Here is a 17346-nt window from a genome sequence, read left to right as displayed (position 1 = left end):
CTGTTTCCTAGAATCTCCCATAATATATACTGTACATTTTTGTTCTTACCTCCCTTCTCCTTGTTTCTGTCGAGATTGTAAACCATCATTGTATCAGTGAAACCACAAAGAATACAGCTTTCAATAAAGGAACACAATAAATTCTTTTTTAATAAATTACATCGTAATTCAATTCTATATTACAATATTGAAAACTTTAAAATTATATTACATCTTATATCACGTTGTTTTCCTTAGTCTATCTGTATACAGTGTACATGAATGCATGCACAATGATTAATTCCAACGACTAATCAAAGAACCGACCACGGTGACCATGGCGATATACGTAAAATTTTACATTGCATATATTGGAATTTTACATAGCGTTAAATGTTAGTTTGTAAACTAACATGATTATTAATTATTGAAATTCTAGGGCAATGAATTGTCTGCAAAATTTATCAAAACAAAGGTCTCCAATTTCCCATAAGCATTCCATGTGAAACACGTATAGACAAAATTTCATTTTGTTACTCCGTGGAATTTCAAATCTCTTAAAATAATTTCACATCAGTCTCTTGCTACGTTTTATCTTTTTTAAACGGCTTCAGCAACTTCGTTACTGTATCATGTATAGTATCGTTGGCAAACTTATCGCCGAATCTATATCATCGTAAATTGTTAATTATGTTATGGTTCTACATCTATAATATTGAATCAACCAATAAACAAATTTTATTTATAAAAAGCTTCAGGCATCTCGCTTCAATAGCTGATCAATTTGTGTTTTGTACATCTCTTTGACATCTTGTAGGTCCAAACGTAGTTCCTGATTCTCTTCCATTTTTTCACCGTACATTTGTAATAACGCATCATATCTAGTTTGTATTTCTCGTAAACTTTCGTTTAAAACCGCAACATCCATAACCTTAACATTTAATTCTTCGATCTTCAAAGTTAATGTAGATAACTCTGAATTTAACACGTCTCTTTCTATATTACGCCGTGATAACTCCCACTGAAGTTGTTGTATTTCACCTAAAAATTCAAGTGAATAATTGATACTATCAAGTAGTTAAATCAAATGTACTTTATTATTGATAAATATTTAAACACATACCATCCTTTTGTTTCAATTGAGCTTGTAAATTTTCAAATATAGAAGTACTACTAGAACCCGCTCTGATAGTGTCGAACGTCATTGTATAGCTTTCAGCTTTGTTTTCGACAGTAGAATTGTACAACTGCAACACGAAGATAAAATTTTTTAATTCAGATTCCGGTAAAAGACAATACAACAATAATCACGTTGTATGCAAATGCATTACCGGCCAAATACTGTCTATGGTATTCGCAGAATCTCGTTCTGTGCTAGGGGTAGGACTAAGTCGTTCGTTGTCTTCAATATTTTGTTGTTGTTCTGACATTGCATGATTTTTCCTTTTTTCTGCGTCTGTAGCTGCTTTTTCTATAGATAATTTATTCTCTAACGCAATAATTTCTCGTTTTAACTCCATTATTTCCGAAGTATGAGATTGATCGAGGCTTTCTATCGTTTGTCGTTGCCTGAAAAAAATTATGTCCTTATCGATTTTTATACAAAGAATTTTAATTTTTCTTACCTCATATTTTGTTCAGCAAGCTTATCCTTTTGTACTACCAACTCATCATACAATTCTTGTAACCGCATTCTTTCGTTTTCTTTCGCAGCAAGCTTAGCTTCTAATTGAGACATTTTAGACTTTAAATTAACATTCTCTTCCTTAAGATAACGATCTATTTCGAGTAAATTTTCTATTTTTGTTTGCAACTCGATATTTTTGTCTGATAATGTTTTCTCTTGTTTCATAAAACTATTAGTTTTGTGTAACAAATTTGCTTGGAGCTGTTCCAGTTGTCTCAGTAAAGGTTTTGTGGCCGTTGATACCGATTCCGAAAGTTCCTCGCTTCTAGCTTCAGCAGCTTCTAAGCGCTTTAGTAATTCGCTATTTTCGTGTTTCAAAAATTCTTCCTTCCTATATAGAATATAAGAGACAAAAGAATAAACGCATTAAGAACTATTTAATTCTAATAGCAGCTAGGAAATTATATCTTTTGTAGAATATTTACTTGACATGCATTTCCTCAGATTCCCTTAATTTGATTTTCAATTCTTCTACTTGCACAAGTAATTGACATGATTCTCCAGCATTAGCCGTTGCTTCCTTTAACTCTGATTCTGTTGCAGTTAAAATTTTCTTCGTTTCAGATAGCTCCCTAAAAATTAATAATATGTCAATTATACACAGTTATAAATTGTACATAAACATTAAAAATGCTTTTATATATACTAACGTTTTTGTAGTATCTAAATTCTTTTTATACGTTTCTGCATTTTGTATTGCATTTTCCAATTGCTTTTGTAACGTTGCTACTTCCTTTTCCAGTGTTTTTGTTCGTGCTGTTAACGAGTAAACAGCATCTATCTGAGATAATTCAACTTCCTCTTTTGCACGCAATGATCTTTTTAAACGTTCCAATTCTGAGGATTGTTCTTCTATTTGCTCTCTGTAAATGTTTCGTATTGTGTTACCTTTTAATTACATTTATCATCAGCTTCCACTTGTTCTTTTATTTTTATAATGGAAAAGAACAAAGGGAATAACGAATATTACTTACGTACTTTTGACTTTTTATTAAGGCATCATTTTCTTTTTCTTTAACTCGCAATTTTTTGATAATGTTACTGTGTTGAAGCTGCTGTTTACTTAATTTTTCACCTTCATCTCGAAGTTCCTTAATAATTTCATCTTTCTCAGCATTCAGAGTAGACAGTTCTTGAGACGATAGACGTGTAGCTGCTTCGACTTTTAACTGTTCCAAATTCTTTCTTAGCGAATCTCGTTCTCGTATTGCTTGCTGAAATTTTCTTTCTAAAGCAGATAATCGTTGTGTATATTCATCAGTGATTTGATTTATGCTTTGGCTCTGTTCTGCGTGTTTTTCAAAGTTATCAAGTTGCCTATGTAAAATATAAAGCGCCACAGACATTAAACGGACATTATACGTTGTTTGATTATCACGTACTTCTTGAAAACTTACTTCTTTAAATTATTATTTTGTTCGTGTAATTCCATATTCATTCTACTAACATCGATGAGTTTCGATTCCCTAGCTTCTAATATTTCCGTCATCTCTTGTATACGTTTCAATAATTTTTCTATCTCAACGTTCGTTTCATCAGATCCAACGCTGATTTCGCTCAATTCCCTCGAATGTCCTTTAGTTTTTAATGTTCTCATTAAAAGATCACAACCTCTTGTTGATTGCAATTTCTGTCGCGATTGTGTCGAACTCGAATCACCATTTGGACTTTTTTTAACAAAAAATTTTGTTATTACACTCGGAAGAAAATTGCTTATAGCCATAAAATACATGAAGTTAAATTACTCATAATTACTATCTTACAGTCATACCTGTACCTGGATATAACTTCGATATCGCTAGAAGTAGTGGTTTCTAATTCATCACCACTAGTGTGACCACTGGTTTGATCTGAACCAATTTTAATTAGATCGGACCGACTGTAATAAATGGAATCAAATTTATATCCTTCAAATAATTAAGTATAGTATTAGTACTACGAGTTCTTTCCGGACATAATACCTTTCTGATGAAATAGGTGAATTTTCTCGAGGCATTTCCGTGCCTTGTACTTCTGTTTCGATTTCACCTGCTTTTTCGATCATCGCATCTTCTAACATTGTCTTTACGTAAGAACTAGAATTTAAAGGTGCTTGTAAAATTCTTTCTTCTGATTTATACTGTGGATTTTCTTCTGAACTCCCTATCAAGGTTCCTTCACAACTTGAGTCTGTTGAAATCAAATGCTGATCTGAAATTTCTGCCATTTCCGATTTAAACGGATGAATAATTTCGCTGGTAGAATAACATTCTGTTTCTGCAGGTTCTATAGTTGAATTCATTAACCGATCGAAACTTTTTCGATCGGGTTTGGATATTTGACCTGCTCCATCAAAATATTCTGGCTTACGAATCGGTTGCGTTGTAATTGCTTCAATCGGCAAATGTAAATTATGCTTTTCGGTTACAGAATCTAGATTCAAATTTAGTCTTGTATCTGTGCTAGCTTTTTTCAATGTTAACTTATCATCTGAACTCGAATCCTGTACTTTTTCACCTACTGAAATACTACTAGAAGTTTCCATTTCATTGTTCGCTTGGTCTTTCTGCTGATGCATTTCTAACATTGTTACAATTGTACTTTCTGATGCAGAAGTATAAGAATCTTCTGCCAAATTTGTTTCATCTCTCTCATCATCAGTGTAAGGTATTACTTCTATGCTTTCTGGTGAAGCTTTTATTGAATGGTTACTGGATACACTTTTGTATAAATGTGATCCAAGACCTTGATAAATATCCGTTGATGGTGTGCTATCCATACTGCTCATACATAAATTTTCGTGTGATGTTTTGATTTTCTCCATCGGAGGTTCATACAGAGAAATATCAGAAGGTGATGGATTTATTTCATTTTCTTTATTCATAATCTGTGGGACATTGATATCATCCCAGCAAGGGGTCACTGTATCATCTCTATCTAAAATAGACGATGAATCAGAGTGTCTTTGCTCCATGGGAGATAAATAAGGGCTAGAATCGCTTTTCCAATCTTCTAATACTTCTACTCCAGAACTTGGAGATGTAACCATACTGTCTGGTAATACTTCTATCGATTCTGAATTAACTTTGGTACCTTTTGCAGATGGGCTACCATCCAATTCGGGAGTTGTAGTACAATCAGTATTAGATCGAGAACCCAGAATTTCAATGCTCTCTGAACTCTTTTTATCATTTTCTGGAGATACAAAAGATAATTTATTTGATGTAGATGCAGGTGAATCTAAATCATGTTCACAAGTTTCTTTTTTTTCAGATTCTAATTTTTCATCTTTCTCCTTAACATCAATATCTTTTTTTTCCTCTGAAGAATATTCAATTATTTTAGGACAATCATTAATCCTGTCATCTTTGTCAAAAGTTGTACTTGTATCAATTGTTTCAGTTGGGGGAAGTTGCTTTAATTCATTGAAATCAGATGTATTCGAAACATCTTGGCTAGGAACATTTTCGATCCGATCATTAGTATTCTTTTCTTTGTAATTTTTTGCTTGTTTACACTTTTTCTTGGGACTCGATGGTTTACTTTTATAATCTTCTGAGAATGATGACGAAGATACAAGCTTCTTGATACTTTCAGTGGGTGTACTTTGCAAAGACTTAGAATGAATAATAGCTTTAGCATTTTGTTCTGGTTCATTAAATTTAGGTGATTCAAAAAATGATCCAGTAAAACTGCCCCATATACTGCTTGTGGCTTCTTGTTTAGGTGCTTTAGATTTATCATGATGTGGTTGTACATTATGATGAACATCACTCTTTATCCCCCATGATGCAAAAAAATCTGTTGTATCTTCTGAGTGGCTTTCCAACGATTTCTGATCCTCATCTTTAATATCTAATGCTTTATCAATTGTCTTTTGAGCTTCTTTTAGTGCGGACTTAGCCAAATTGGCAAATCCAGTGGCATCAAACCAGCTCATTCTTTATTATATCTAAAAAAAAATATATAATCATAATGGATATGAGTAAAAATGATTCATGTTAGAACAAAGTATTTTTGTTAAACACCGATTGTACTATATAAAAGTGCATGCAAAATTAATTTTACTAAAAAGAAAACAGAGCAATATTTAGAGGTTAGGGTGTGTATGATGATGTTTATAAATTACATTTAATATTATTCATATATTATGCATACATAGACTTAAAAATCACCGCACAAGGAATTAAGAAAAAATTAGAGAAAGGACGATTCAGAAATAATAATTGAACTAAAACATGATGGGAAGTTACTGTTTGCATTTTCATAACGAAAATTTATAATAAAAAAGCAAAGGACTATGTTTTTAAAAATTTATTGCATATGTTTTTTAAGATTATATTAAAATTATTAGGGTCAATGTATCAATGTCATTTGCATAAACAAAATATATATTGAATCCTTAATGACAATAGCAATGTGATGATTAAGGGCGAAAAATGCTGTTTACATGTAGTTTTACTTACTTGCATATCGCTTTAGAAGTTTTTTACAATATATAAAATTGGTGAATCACCAAAATGTAAAAAATTAATTGTAAAATGTTCTTGAACTGTTGTTACTGTATACCCGTACTAACTGTTATACTGGAACAAAAATACCTATGTGCGCATGGTAACATGTTATGTAAATGTTTCTTTTACACATAATTTACAATTGACTTTGTAAAAATTTATGTACAAATGAAGAAAACAAAAAAACATACACATAATTCATTCGATATACTTATGGACAACAGTGCACTTGCATTCCACTTCTTTTGTGATATATGATTTTAATCTTTTTATAATGACCAAAATATTCGATGTTCTTTTCGAATTTTTAATAATGTATTAACATATTTGACGCGTCAACGAAGTGCTCACTACGAGCTGTATTACCTTCACACCAATACATGTATGCATAAACATATATGTAGTTTATCAATGCTTTCAATCATAGAAAATCCTTATTTTTACAGGTCCAGCATGTTCTATTATTAATGTTTTTTCTTACAATATAATAAATAGCAGATCATGATTAAGTAAATGCGATGCTTTACAATATAATATTGTTTTTTTTTTAATCTAATAATACGAGCACTTAAAATAATTTCTGGAGAGAAATATTTTCAATCGCTCCAGTGGCGCAATTGGTTAGCGCACGGTACTTATAAGACAGTGAATCGTGAGCAATGCCGGGGTTGTGAGTTCGAGCCTCACCTGGAGCAGTTTTTTTTTTTAATTTTTAAATTATCCTTTTCTTTATAAATTCATTGCGCATCGTCAATTATTACGATTATACGAACATGTTTTCGACAAAATTAAATACATAAGCGTAAGTTTACGAGTAAGTACATCGTATTATAATGGAAATAAAATTAAAGAGAGTAGATTATTTACAAGTTTTACTTACATTTATTAGTCTGATTTTGTTTTATGAAAATCGAGTTGGCAAGTACCACGCGTCTAATTCTGAACAAAGTTTCAAGCCAAATACAAATAATGCGGTAGATGCTAATATGCTTCTAACAAACGAATCGTTTTTTAAAGCATGAACGATACAGGAAAGGGAACAAGTACAGACGTCTTCGAAGTAACCCGAACCTTTATTCAACAAATAATAATCTACGGCGCTTTGCCTCTCTTCGAGTTTACGTCTTATACTTTCTATAGAAATAATTATTAATTGCTTTAACATTTAACATCGATAAGGAAAGTGGATAACAAAATATACTTGCTTCGCGATATACGCCGAGGGCAATGGGGATCACATTCATCTCGAATTACTTTCTCATCGATAGTATCGTCCCTCAACGATTCTCCATTCGGTTTTTTGATTTTTTCACGTTCTAATTTTTCAGGTTCCAGTTTTTTACGTTCTAATTTTTCAGGTTCTAGTTTTTTACGTTCTAATTTTTCAGGTTCTAGTTTTTTACGTTCTAATTTTTCAAGTTCTGGTTTTTTACGTTCTAATTTTTCAAGTTCTAGCTTTTCACGTTCTAATTTTTCATGTTCTAATTTTTCGCGTTCTTGTTGTTCACGATCTAACCTTCCGCGTTCCAAAAGTCTGGCTGCTGAATCTTCTTCTTCTATGTCTTTAATAGGTTCTGTTACAATCACCTTATCCTCTCCTACGTTACGTAATGATCATATCATTCAAATGTATGTTTTGTATTTAATTAATACTTTCCTGAAATGTTTTTAATCTAATACATCTTACAACTAAAGATCATAAGTAAGAAACACGATAAGTCACATTTCTCGTCTTTCACAGAATATCATATTTAAGATTCAATATATCGTCGATCAATTCTATATAAAAATTACATTTCCATTTAATTTTGGAACACTAATATAAGAATTAAATTAATATTATTCGTTTCTTCTAAAGCGTTGTGAATGTATAATCTTTGTATTCTTAAAATAATCCATTAGGTTATTTCCTTTCTCAATTATTCCGTATTAAAATAGTTTTTTCTTAGTTACCAAGTGACATTAATTAGAAAATTAATAAGAATGGACTTATCATATTCGTACTGCGTAGTCTTCAATTATATACCTTTAACAGCCCACTGTGTTGCAGATTCTCTTTTGACTTTTGTGATCGAAACTTTCGCAGTATCCTCTTTCGTGATGTCTGTTACTATATCTACGACCTTTCCATCTGCCTCTCTCTTATAACGACGATCTACATCTTCAAATTCTACGTCTTTTTCCAAATCTGCTTCCTTTGAAGGAAAATATTTCTTCGTAAGCCATGGGGCTTCAGTGACTGAAAGCTTCGTCAATTATTTTGGAGCAGCAAGATAAACAAAAATATTTTAAACAAAGGGTAACATATATGAATTATACTTGTTTCTTTCAATGCAGCTATCACCAAGGGACACTGTAGCTTGCATTCGGGCATTTAGATTAATTTAAAAAATGGTTTTAAAGACTATAGCAGATAGCCAAAATTTCCATAATCAGACTTTCGATCGAGAAATCGATCTTGTGACAGTTTGCTACCGTGTCATTAATGTTTAACAAATGATTTTCGTGTATTCAATTATCCTATAGCTTCTTTTCTGGTTTGCAACATTCAATGGCCGAACAGGAAAGTATCTTTAATGAAAATGTGTTCGACGTCGCCAAAAGGAAATTGCATTCGTGAAGTGAATAGAATATTGGAAGCATCAAGTTTGGTTACTTGCGCGATATCAAGTAATTCGAATTGTTGTGGTAAAGATCTTAAGGAAGAGGAGGAAGTAAAAAGTATCATCCAAGAAGAGGATGATATATTGCCTTCGAATTATCTTGATAAAAATATTTTTGGTTTGTTAATATCTGCATTGGAAGAAACACTTATCGAAGCATCTGAACAGAACGTTCTTTGGGTACTGTAGAATTCTCGATTCGATCTAACATTGATTTAAAGTCGAAATTTAAACAGCTCTTCTGACTACGCCTACAAGAAATCGATAAATTATCATAGGTCCAGAAATGTCGTTTTAACGGTCTCGATTATATCGCGGAATTTTTATGGAATCGGAATCCACGTCGTCCGAAAATATATACACCGCCTTTAAACGTATTTGATATACCGCTATTTAAAGAATATTTACGTTCACAGTAAGCGGAAGAAATTGACATTTATATGGAAAAATTGATAATTTTATGTATTTTTCATTAATTTTATCTTTAGTCCTAGACCTTATTATCCAAAATCGTGGTTATGGTCTGAAGATGAAGCGGCGTTGCACATACAAAAATATGTTCGCGGTTGGCTTGTGAGAAAACGTGCGGATGTTCAAGAAATGAGGAAATTTTGGAAGGTGGTTCTTCCTATGTTGTTCTGCATTATTTATTCTAATATTATATTACAATTATATTGATTATTCTATATATTATCCGTAGGATATTGCGGTTAAGAGTCTCTTTGGCAAAAAGGAGATTTATTCTGTACAGTTTCAAAGACCTTTAGGTATGTTTTATTACAGATTTGTAGTGATAATGATATTAATTGATTTAATTTGCTTGCAGATAAGAAACAAGACGATACAAAGCATGAAATAATCGATGAAGATTTTATTCGTTGTGAAAAATATCGGTCGTCAATTGCGCACACATATAACCCAATGCGAATATTAAATGAAAAACGCATGTTTTAAATCTAAGATCATATGAAGAAATTCCAATTAAAAAATACTTAATCTTTATTATTAAATTACAAGATACAATGCACATATTGAATCATATTCACGATGCATCCTTCTGCTTAATATTGTCGTATAAACTAGGACTTACTGGGTTTCCTAATCCTACTTTTATTTCAACCGTAGGAGTTTCATTTTCTTCAGCAACTCTATAACTTTTAATGCCTAAAGTACTATATATAATTTTTAGTTTTAAATCAGGATTTCCTTCCTTCTCTATTAACATCTTTTTCAAAAGAGGGGGAAAGTCAGTTGTTTGTGGCATGAGTCTTAGCTCCTGTACTTTAGTTTCATTTATATATTTTGCCTCTTGATCCTTGGGAATCAACACATAATCTGGTTTATAGGTTGCTCCATCCATTTGTACTAGCGTAGGAGATTTTTGACCTCTGAAAACTTTTTCCACCAATACCATCACTTTCCGTGGATCCTAAACGATGTAAGTCTACTTTCAATAATCTGTTTTTATCATTACATTGACAAACATAATAATACAAAAAAAATGTACATGTATATGTTTTGAAGTATCTGGTAATCCAACAACTTTCAGTATCCTCATGTAAGATGCTTCAGGATATCTTTGTTGAGCACTTCGTATTACGATTCGACCTACGCCATGGTTCTTCAAGTTTCCTAATATCTCCCATAGTGGTTTGCCCTTAAAGGTATGTGTCCGACCAATATATTTTATCACCATGGTTGTTTTGACTAATTTCTCCTTCACAGAGATGAGGTTAGGTTTCTGTCTCTGTGTTCCATCGGTCAATGTTACACCACGTAGCGGTAAGTTTAGGAATTACATTCAATTTTATTATTGAAGTTGATGAAATCAATACATGTAAAAAGATTTGTTTTCGCAATTTTTCTTGAATTTTTCGTACAACCAGTAGTTTTGTTGGGTATTCACTATAGGTAAAGGTATAAGGTATTTAATATATGTCGTGAGTAGTAATATTTTTCTATCTGTGTTTTATTTATTAATTCAGGATGGGTCTCTTCTTGTACATCGCGTTTTTTTTATATTAATAACATGATGCTATCAATACAAATTTTATATTAATAATATTAGTACAATGAGACTAATTGATACAAACGATATTATATTAAGAATCGACTTGAATACCTGTGATTGAAAATGTATATTTGCAGAAGCCAAATATACGTATATAAATGAAATGTGAATATTTCGTGGAGCGAGTGTATTATTACAATTTATTTTAAATGTTTGTTTAATGGAATGAGTTGTAGGAATGTGAAGTAGAATGGAGTAGTATGATAAAGCGTTAAATATGATTACATAGTATTTATTAGAGTTGCGTAAGAAAGAAATTGCAAATAAAATGCAGTACTAAACGATCCGAATGTACTTCGAATCACGTTCGACGAAAAGAATGAATATTATTACATCTGACGCAAGATTATCGATCAATACAATTAATAATTAGAATTAATTTACTTAACGATCTACATATACTTATAATACATTATAAATATTATATATTATAAAATCCTCGCGTCTCTGTGTTGAACATCTATGAACAACGATGTCGTATTATTATTGGGATCTAGAGCGTAAATGAAAATGAAATAAAACGAAAATCGAGTTAAGCAATATAAATAATTATAGCGTCGAGGTAGCGAATGATTTCTATCGTGATGCATTAATAACGATTGATAATTTGTTGAATCCAATCGAGATAATAGGAAACCCGAGCATATACTCCAGGAACGCCAGGTTGTCCACAGCCAATTCCCCACGACACGATCCCTGCCAATTGCCAACGACCATTTCGTTCGCAAACCATTGGTCCACCACCATCACCTTTGCAAGCATCTTTTCCTTCTTCTCCACCAGCGCAAATAAATCCGGAATGCAAGTTAAAACTTGGGCCTAATCTCGTTCGTCGCATTTGCTGTTCGCAGACCGGGTTGCTCACCACAGGCACGTCGACTTCTTTCAAGATGTTTTGGTATTTTCCGAAATCGCCAAAAGCGTCTTTGCCCCAACCGGTTGTCCAGCACCTGTTTCATGACGATAAGTTAGCGAAAAGAAATCGTAGAGATGCATTTGAGAAAGGGGGAAATTATAAATAGAGAGATATTTCTGAATTTGTAAATTCAACTAATTGTACTAATTATCGAAAGTTTTATACCTATGTTTCTTTATAGTATAAAATAAGATACGTTTCTTGTACTCCGAAGCACCACGAACATAGAACAGATTTGAAATTTTTATTTCGAAATTATAGCTAGCGTTTGATTAAATGAACTCCCGAATATCCGCAATCTTGATAATTACTAACCGAATGAAGTTGAATTTTTACTTATTTTATACGTAATTAATAAATTATCGCTAGCAAGTACCTACCTGCTTCTGGTGAAATCGTCACGTTTGTCCGGCAAACAAGCAGGACTAATGTGTGGATTCTTCTGAAAATCTACATCGTGATCGATCCTTAGTATCGCGATGTCATTGTAAAGAGTACCAGCATAGAATTCGGGATGTACGTGGACATTGGCAACATCACGTTCTATGTAAGGATAAAATTCAACGTCGTGGTTCACGTCCCATTCTCCTAGTCGAACGCGAAGATCTCGTGCTGCATAGGTTTTTACGCAATGCGCTGCTGTGAGAATGTGTCGAGGAGAAACGAGAGTACCACCACATACGTACACGCTTTCCGTTGGATCTTTTTTTAGTATTGCCACTTGCCAAGGATATTCACCTGTCGAAACGGATTAAATTCTATTATTGGTTTTGCGCGACAAACGAAGAAACGTCGAGTCAAGGAGCGTAAAAATCGGGAAATCAAGAGAAACAAAGTTAGTACGCTTTTTTCATGCCATTCTCGAACGCAAGGATCGAAAGAGCAACGAAATAGACGTTAGTTTCTTACCGAATTCAGAGTCACCATCGACGTAAGAGGGTGTCTTGATTCTTCCATTTATTCCTTGAGTATATCTGATTCCACATTGACCTGGTCGTGGCTTCCTTGACGGTTGTCTTTGTGAACAACAAACGTAGCCAGGGCCGCAAGCTCGAGAGGAACTGATGCTTAGATATTGTCTCTGTCGAGAAATCATGAGTTTCGTTTAAAAATATCCGATCTCCGGCACACCAATTGAAAGTCAACCCATTGGTATACTAATTTTTTCTCCATCAAAGTTACTATTCTTCGACGATCTTTCCTTAAGTCTACGGTACTTACTTAGGATTTCATTCATTGTGAAATTCCGAACTTTAGAAAGAACGACGATTAACAATCAATGTGCATTGTGCGTGTAATGGGTTAATCACAATTGAATCGTACTTATTAAGGTGGCAATTGTACCTGTACGCACAGTTCTTTCCTCATCTTCATTAACATTCGACAGCAATCGGTACACGCCGATACTTACCTCCGTTATATCTTCTGATAATTGGAAATCGCGCGTTGATTCTACGTCACGCTTTCTTCTGTTCGGAAAGGAAACTTTCCCAGCGGTTCTTTCTTTCGGAACCGTTCGTCCATTCGCATCAACAGCGTCCGTTTTACCATTGCTACGCGCGTTACTACGATAATAGTCGTCGTAATCATAATCGTAATCGTCATCGCCGTCTCGATAGTAATCGGAATATTCGTGGCTATAGTGAGGTTCATGGTGACCCGCGTAATGATGGGAAGGATAGTGAGGTTTTACGTAATACGGTTTCTCGTGAAGCACGATAGGCTTGGAAGGATAGTAATGCGGCGCATAGTTGGGCCCGTAATTTTCGAACAGCGTTTGCTTCTTGTGATCGAGCAGATGACCGAGTTTCTGCACGATATTTCGATTAGGCGTTACGTGAAAATTTACAAACGGTTTTACCACTTTCTCGCCGTACTCGTCTTTGGTGAATTGTACAGCTAGCAGAGGATTCACGGAAACCAGGCCTAAATTTATGCCTTGATCGGCGGAACCGTACCCTGCGTACGGATTTACCAGGACATTACCACCGTAAGGATTGATCGGGTACGAGCCACCGGTTTGCGGCAGACCGAAACTGATCCCCCAGGTCGGCTTGAGGTTTAATTTCGAAGAGTCCAGATCGCTAGCATCGATTCTCTGCAACCAGAGAGTCGAACAGTCATGCGAATAGAGACCGAGTTTCCGTATTTTCATATTTCTAATATTTTTGATAGTTGATTTCGTTCGAAATTGCAACGATAAAAACTCGGCATCTGTTTTATTCGAAACGAAACGAAACGACGACGACAATATGTACGATTATAACGCGACTATTTCTACGATACTGTTTTTCATAAGTATAAATCCACCTTCAAATTTTCAAGATAACACTCGACAAGGTCTGATATTTAACGCACTTAAGGACACTAAGACTTATTGATTTAATAAAAACTGAAATTGTTTATAAATTTTAGGTGGTTTTTATACCTATGAGTTGCAGTGTACTTACGATCTAGAAAAAATAACGAGATTCGAACACCCTTACCCCTTCTCCGCTCGACTTCTTTCTGCCTTCGATGCTTTCGTCGCTAGCTGCCTCCCTCTTGTTCCTTACGTTCTCTTGCGCCTGCTTTGGTTGTTCCTCTTCGGCAGAAATTCGGAAAGCACTCGAATCGACTTCACCATTCTTCGCTATTTGCACGATCGCAGATGTTTCGTTTGCGTTCTTTTCCGCCGTTGCTGTCGCCTCGGCTTCGATATTCTTGTTCAAATTACGGGGATCAATGGGTAGGAACAAGTCGTCCTTACGTCCTGCGTGCTCGCTCGGACATTGGTCGTACGGAACACAAACGCAATCTCCAGAATATCCCGTGGAGAAGTCATTTCTAAAGTCATTACTGTTACTATTTCCATAATTGAAGCTGTTGGTTGATCCAGCAGCGATATAATCGTTAGAGGAGGAATGAACGGCGTTGGAAGAAACGTAATTGCCCGCAGTGAAGTATTTGCCAGGTTTGTAGCCTTCTGCTTTACCGTAGGTGAAGTCTCGCGTTGGTTTCTCATAGACGGGATACTTGTCCGCGTAGCTACTCGCCGACGAAGAACCGAATGTATTTGCATCGTTACTCGATCCTTTCACTTTGAATGCCTTTTTATAGTCATCCAGATCTTGGAAATTACCACCAAGAACTCCAGAGTTAGGAATATCGTAAGTTGTTCCTATATTTCCATAACTGGACCCGTAACTGAGAGATGCGGCACCTTGGCTAATCGGATTCGCGCCAAATGTTGGTCCACCAGCTATTGTCGCGCTAGCGGCGCCATCAGAGTGGTGGTAATGATGGTGGACGTGTTGTTGAACCGTGTCGGAACCGATAGATGGTCTCAACGCTATTTGCTTCTTGTCGATGAACTGACCGTTGCTCTCGAAGTCGAAACCTTCGTTTAGAGATCCCGCTTCGTAGACCGGTTTCGAGGAGAATGACGAAAGGCCGGGCTTCTTGAACGCAGGATAAGAACCAATTAGACTGGGTGAAGGTCCGAACGATGGGGGATGTGGAGCCCCGCCGACTCCGTAGATCACTTCCGGTGGCGGTCCAGAGGAAATGAAACCGGATGATGGTGGTGGTCCTGGTCTCGTTGCTGGACTGTACGGTCGTTTTACTGGAATGGCTGGTAGAGGTCTTCCAACGGGTTTGATGGTCACGGGTTGAGCGTAGATTATATCTTGAGGATATATTCCGCGATGAGGGGAATAATACGGGCGACGTCCCTCAACGTTTTCACACTGCGAGATATTAGTATTTTATTTATCCTATACTTTTTATCGAAGAGAACGTCTTATGAAAGAAAATAGATCGCAAGTGACTTTCTTCTCGCAATTTTTTTTTTTTTTTTTTTTTTTGGTTTAGATATACGTGATAAAGCAACTAAAAGATATTGAATCGATCATTCTACTTTGCACTCACGTTCATTAATCCGAGAGAACACAACTTGTCCCTGATGTACGTCCGAGCAATCGTCTCATTTCCCAATTGGAGGGCGTTCTTCACCTCTGGGTCTGCGTACAGTTGATCGAAACCTTCGATATTACGACCCTGTCGACTAGAGACAAGAATTTCATCGACCACCGATTCCACCTGTGATAGAAATAATTGGTTCGTTACTTGAAAAAATTAAGAAAATTTTAAATTAACAAAATTTCGCTGCAAGTAAGATTCGTTACGATGGTCTTAATTTTGCTATTTACCGATCGCTGCTCGGTAGGTGGATCGATGATTTCTATATTCGCGTTTGCATCTAAGAGAGCTTTATTTTGAGTGCCTCCTGCGCCTTGATTTTTGGATTCACTGGTCGATATCGCGTCTTCCGCTTGCCATGACCATTCAGGGTTGTTCACTGGTACTTGCGTTGCAAGATTATGCACCACTATCGCGAGTAACCAAACGAGTCGCAGCATCATTCTGAGGGAGGAAATCGATGGAAAATCATTATTGATTCACGTTCAAGCGCAATTGCAGAGAGCGTTTGAATCGGAGAATCGCTTCGTGTTTTTTTTTTTTTTAATTATTACTTATTAATAATAAAACTATCATAACACTGTAAGCTTTATTTTTTTAAGTCTGCAAAAAAAATTGTTCTTCGATGATTACACACTTTTTGCGCTGATTCTGTAAGAAAGATCTAACGCGCTAAAACTTGAGAGCAGTTTCGTTGTTCGTAACGCAAAGCACGAAAGGGTTAATATTAAAGGGGTAATATTAAAGTCGTGTCTAGTCACTTACCTCGAGTTTCTAGAAAAAGTATCCGGGCTTGTTGATCGTGATAATTAGACGGCGATTCAAATAGAAGAAAGTGCGACGGAAAGAGCGAGATGCCGGTGAGTCGTACGAAAGACTCAAACAATAGTGACGGTCGACCGACAAACCGACCAACGAAAGCGAGAGGATGTTGGAGAAAGTCGCTAAACTGGTCTTTGCGCGATACTCTTATACATCTATATTAGCATGTGTCTTTCAAGTGGGCGTTCTTTCGAAAATTTCGACCGCGGTGAAAGTTGTTACGTAATGCTTGCTCGATGTAAACAATTTGCTTCTCGTCCATTGAATATTGAACAGAATATCGAAGAAATTGGTCGAGAAGTCGAGGATATTGTTTCAAGTTGGATATGAAAGTGCATTGAATTTTATAGAACTCGGGTACAAGAGAAAATGAAAGAAATAGAGAAAGCGGAGGCTATACAAATTTAAAGAAACAAGAAAAGAAGAAATCTGATCAAACTTCCTTACCTTAGACGTTATCGTGTTTGTTGCGATTAAAACTTATTGTCACCGATCGAAGATCTTTATAAACGGTAGTCCGACAGGGAATGTCTGCGATGCGTCGAGTTTTGCTCTCTAACCAAACGCTTTCTCCATGAACGAGGTTACTCTGCGCGTTCACCGATGCCATTCGTATCTTATATAGACGTCCCTTTCGGAGATGCTGAGACCCAAGTAAAAGAAGTTACGGTGGGGTATGCTTGTGACTCATAGCAGCCGGACATCCGTTTCGGATAGGTTCCTCGAATTATATCGTATTCTTGTAGCCAACGCTC

At 35.3% G+C, this 17346-nt stretch overlaps 4 protein-coding genes and 1 non-coding gene across 9 annotated transcripts; 2 read left to right on the top strand and 3 right to left on the bottom strand.

Annotated features, from left to right (window-relative positions):
- Nucleotides 1–124: 124 nt before the first annotated feature.
- Nucleotides 125–6804, bottom strand: Tmf (TATA element modulatory factor). Of its 2 annotated transcripts, XM_072013720.1 has the most exons (12): nucleotides 6351–6804; nucleotides 6112–6246; nucleotides 3628–5597; nucleotides 3438–3545; nucleotides 3064–3333; nucleotides 2645–2983; nucleotides 2317–2529; nucleotides 2092–2238; nucleotides 1605–1997; nucleotides 1311–1548; nucleotides 1103–1226; nucleotides 125–1020 (listed from the first exon to the last, which is right to left on the bottom strand). In XM_072013720.1, the coding sequence occupies exons 3-12, from the start codon at nucleotides 5583–5585 to the stop codon at nucleotides 734–736; spliced, it is 4077 nt and encodes a 1358-aa protein (XP_071869821.1). In that variant the 5' UTR covers nucleotides 5586–5597; nucleotides 6112–6246; nucleotides 6351–6804; the 3' UTR covers nucleotides 125–733. The 2 variants fall into 2 exon arrangements, with proteins under 2 accessions (XP_071869821.1, XP_071869822.1); XM_072013721.1 differs by having other exon boundaries at nucleotides 3444–3545; nucleotides 6112–6804.
- On the top strand, nucleotides 6762–6854 carry Trnai-uau (transfer RNA isoleucine (anticodon UAU)). Its single transcript is given in 2 exon segments — nucleotides 6762–6799; nucleotides 6819–6854. It is a non-coding gene; the product is annotated as a tRNA-Ile (tRNA).
- Nucleotides 6855–8654: 1800 nt separating this feature from the next.
- On the top strand, nucleotides 8655–10018 carry LOC139992673 (uncharacterized). The gene is made up of 5 exons (XM_072013783.2): nucleotides 8655–9002; nucleotides 9101–9237; nucleotides 9311–9440; nucleotides 9523–9589; nucleotides 9649–10018. The coding sequence occupies exons 1-5, from the start codon at nucleotides 8736–8738 to the stop codon at nucleotides 9774–9776; spliced, it is 729 nt and encodes a 242-aa protein (XP_071869884.1). The 5' UTR covers nucleotides 8655–8735; the 3' UTR covers nucleotides 9777–10018.
- Nucleotides 9804–10599, bottom strand: Mrps34 (mitochondrial ribosomal protein S34). The gene is made up of 2 exons (XM_072013795.1): nucleotides 10330–10599; nucleotides 9804–10251 (listed from the first exon to the last, which is right to left on the bottom strand). The coding sequence occupies exons 1-2, from the start codon at nucleotides 10516–10518 to the stop codon at nucleotides 9865–9867; spliced, it is 576 nt and encodes a 191-aa protein (XP_071869896.1). The 5' UTR covers nucleotides 10519–10599; the 3' UTR covers nucleotides 9804–9864.
- A 510-nt stretch (nucleotides 10600–11109) lies between these two features.
- LOC139992770 (uncharacterized) lies at nucleotides 11110–17180 on the bottom strand. Of its 4 annotated transcripts, none has more exons than XM_072013957.1 (8): nucleotides 17039–17180; nucleotides 16000–16213; nucleotides 15719–15847; nucleotides 14296–15537; nucleotides 13221–13907; nucleotides 12719–12890; nucleotides 12190–12547; nucleotides 11110–11843 (listed from the first exon to the last, which is right to left on the bottom strand). In XM_072013957.1, the coding sequence occupies exons 2-8, from the start codon at nucleotides 16210–16212 to the stop codon at nucleotides 11483–11485; spliced, it is 3162 nt and encodes a 1053-aa protein (XP_071870058.1). In that variant the 5' UTR covers nucleotide 16213; nucleotides 17039–17180; the 3' UTR covers nucleotides 11110–11482. The 4 variants fall into 4 exon arrangements, with proteins under 4 accessions (XP_071870058.1, XP_071870055.1, XP_071870056.1 ...); XM_072013954.1 differs by having other exon boundaries at nucleotides 15719–15889; nucleotides 17039–17179; XM_072013955.1 differs by lacking the exon at nucleotides 17039–17180 and adding an exon at nucleotides 16535–16846 and having other exon boundaries at nucleotides 15719–15889.
- Nucleotides 17181–17346: the final 166 nt, after the last annotated feature.

This window comes from Bombus fervidus, chromosome 12 (genome assembly GCF_041682495.2).
Source record: "Bombus fervidus isolate BK054 chromosome 12, iyBomFerv1, whole genome shotgun sequence".
Lineage (NCBI taxonomy): Eukaryota > Metazoa > Arthropoda > Insecta > Hymenoptera > Apidae > Bombus > Bombus fervidus.
This window is presented reverse-complemented; position numbering and strand designations above follow the sequence as displayed.

Excerpts from the sequence above, each read along its gene's own strand:
- Tmf (XM_072013720.1), bottom strand. The coding sequence starts at position 5,585 with ATGAGCTGGTTTGATGCCACTGGATTTGCCAATTTGGCTAAGTCCGCA. Across the intron at positions 3,546-3,627 it reads TCACCTATTTCATCAGAAAG|TCGGTCCGATCTAATTAAAA; the intron begins GTATTATGTCCG and ends CATTTATTACAG. Across the intron at positions 2,984-3,063 it reads CAAAATAATAATTTAAAGAA|GCAACTTGATAACTTTGAAA; the intron begins GTAAGTTTTCAA and ends TATTTTACATAG.
- LOC139992673 (XM_072013783.2), top strand. The coding sequence starts at position 8,736 with ATGAAAATGTGTTCGACGTCGCCAAAAGGAAATTGCATTCGTGAAGTG. Across the intron at positions 9,003-9,100 it reads CTGAACAGAACGTTCTTTGG|GTCCAGAAATGTCGTTTTAA; the intron begins GTACTGTAGAAT and ends AAATTATCATAG. Across the intron at positions 9,441-9,522 it reads AAATGAGGAAATTTTGGAAG|GATATTGCGGTTAAGAGTCT; the intron begins GTGGTTCTTCCT and ends TATTATCCGTAG.
- Mrps34 (XM_072013795.1), bottom strand. The coding sequence starts at position 10,518 with ATGGTGATAAAATATATTGGTCGGACACATACCTTTAAGGGCAAACCA. Across the intron at positions 10,252-10,329 it reads ATACTTCAAAACATATACAT|GATCCACGGAAAGTGATGGT; the intron begins GTACATTTTTTT and ends TACATCGTTTAG.
- LOC139992770 (XM_072013954.1), bottom strand. The coding sequence starts at position 16,212 with ATGATGCTGCGACTCGTTTGGTTACTCGCGATAGTGGTGCATAATCTT. Across the intron at positions 15,538-15,718 it reads GTTCTCTCGGATTAATGAAC|TGTGAAAACGTTGAGGGACG; the intron begins GTGAGTGCAAAG and ends AATATCTCGCAG. Across the intron at positions 12,548-12,718 it reads CGATGGTGACTCTGAATTCG|GTGAATATCCTTGGCAAGTG; the intron begins GTAAGAAACTAA and ends CCGTTTCGACAG.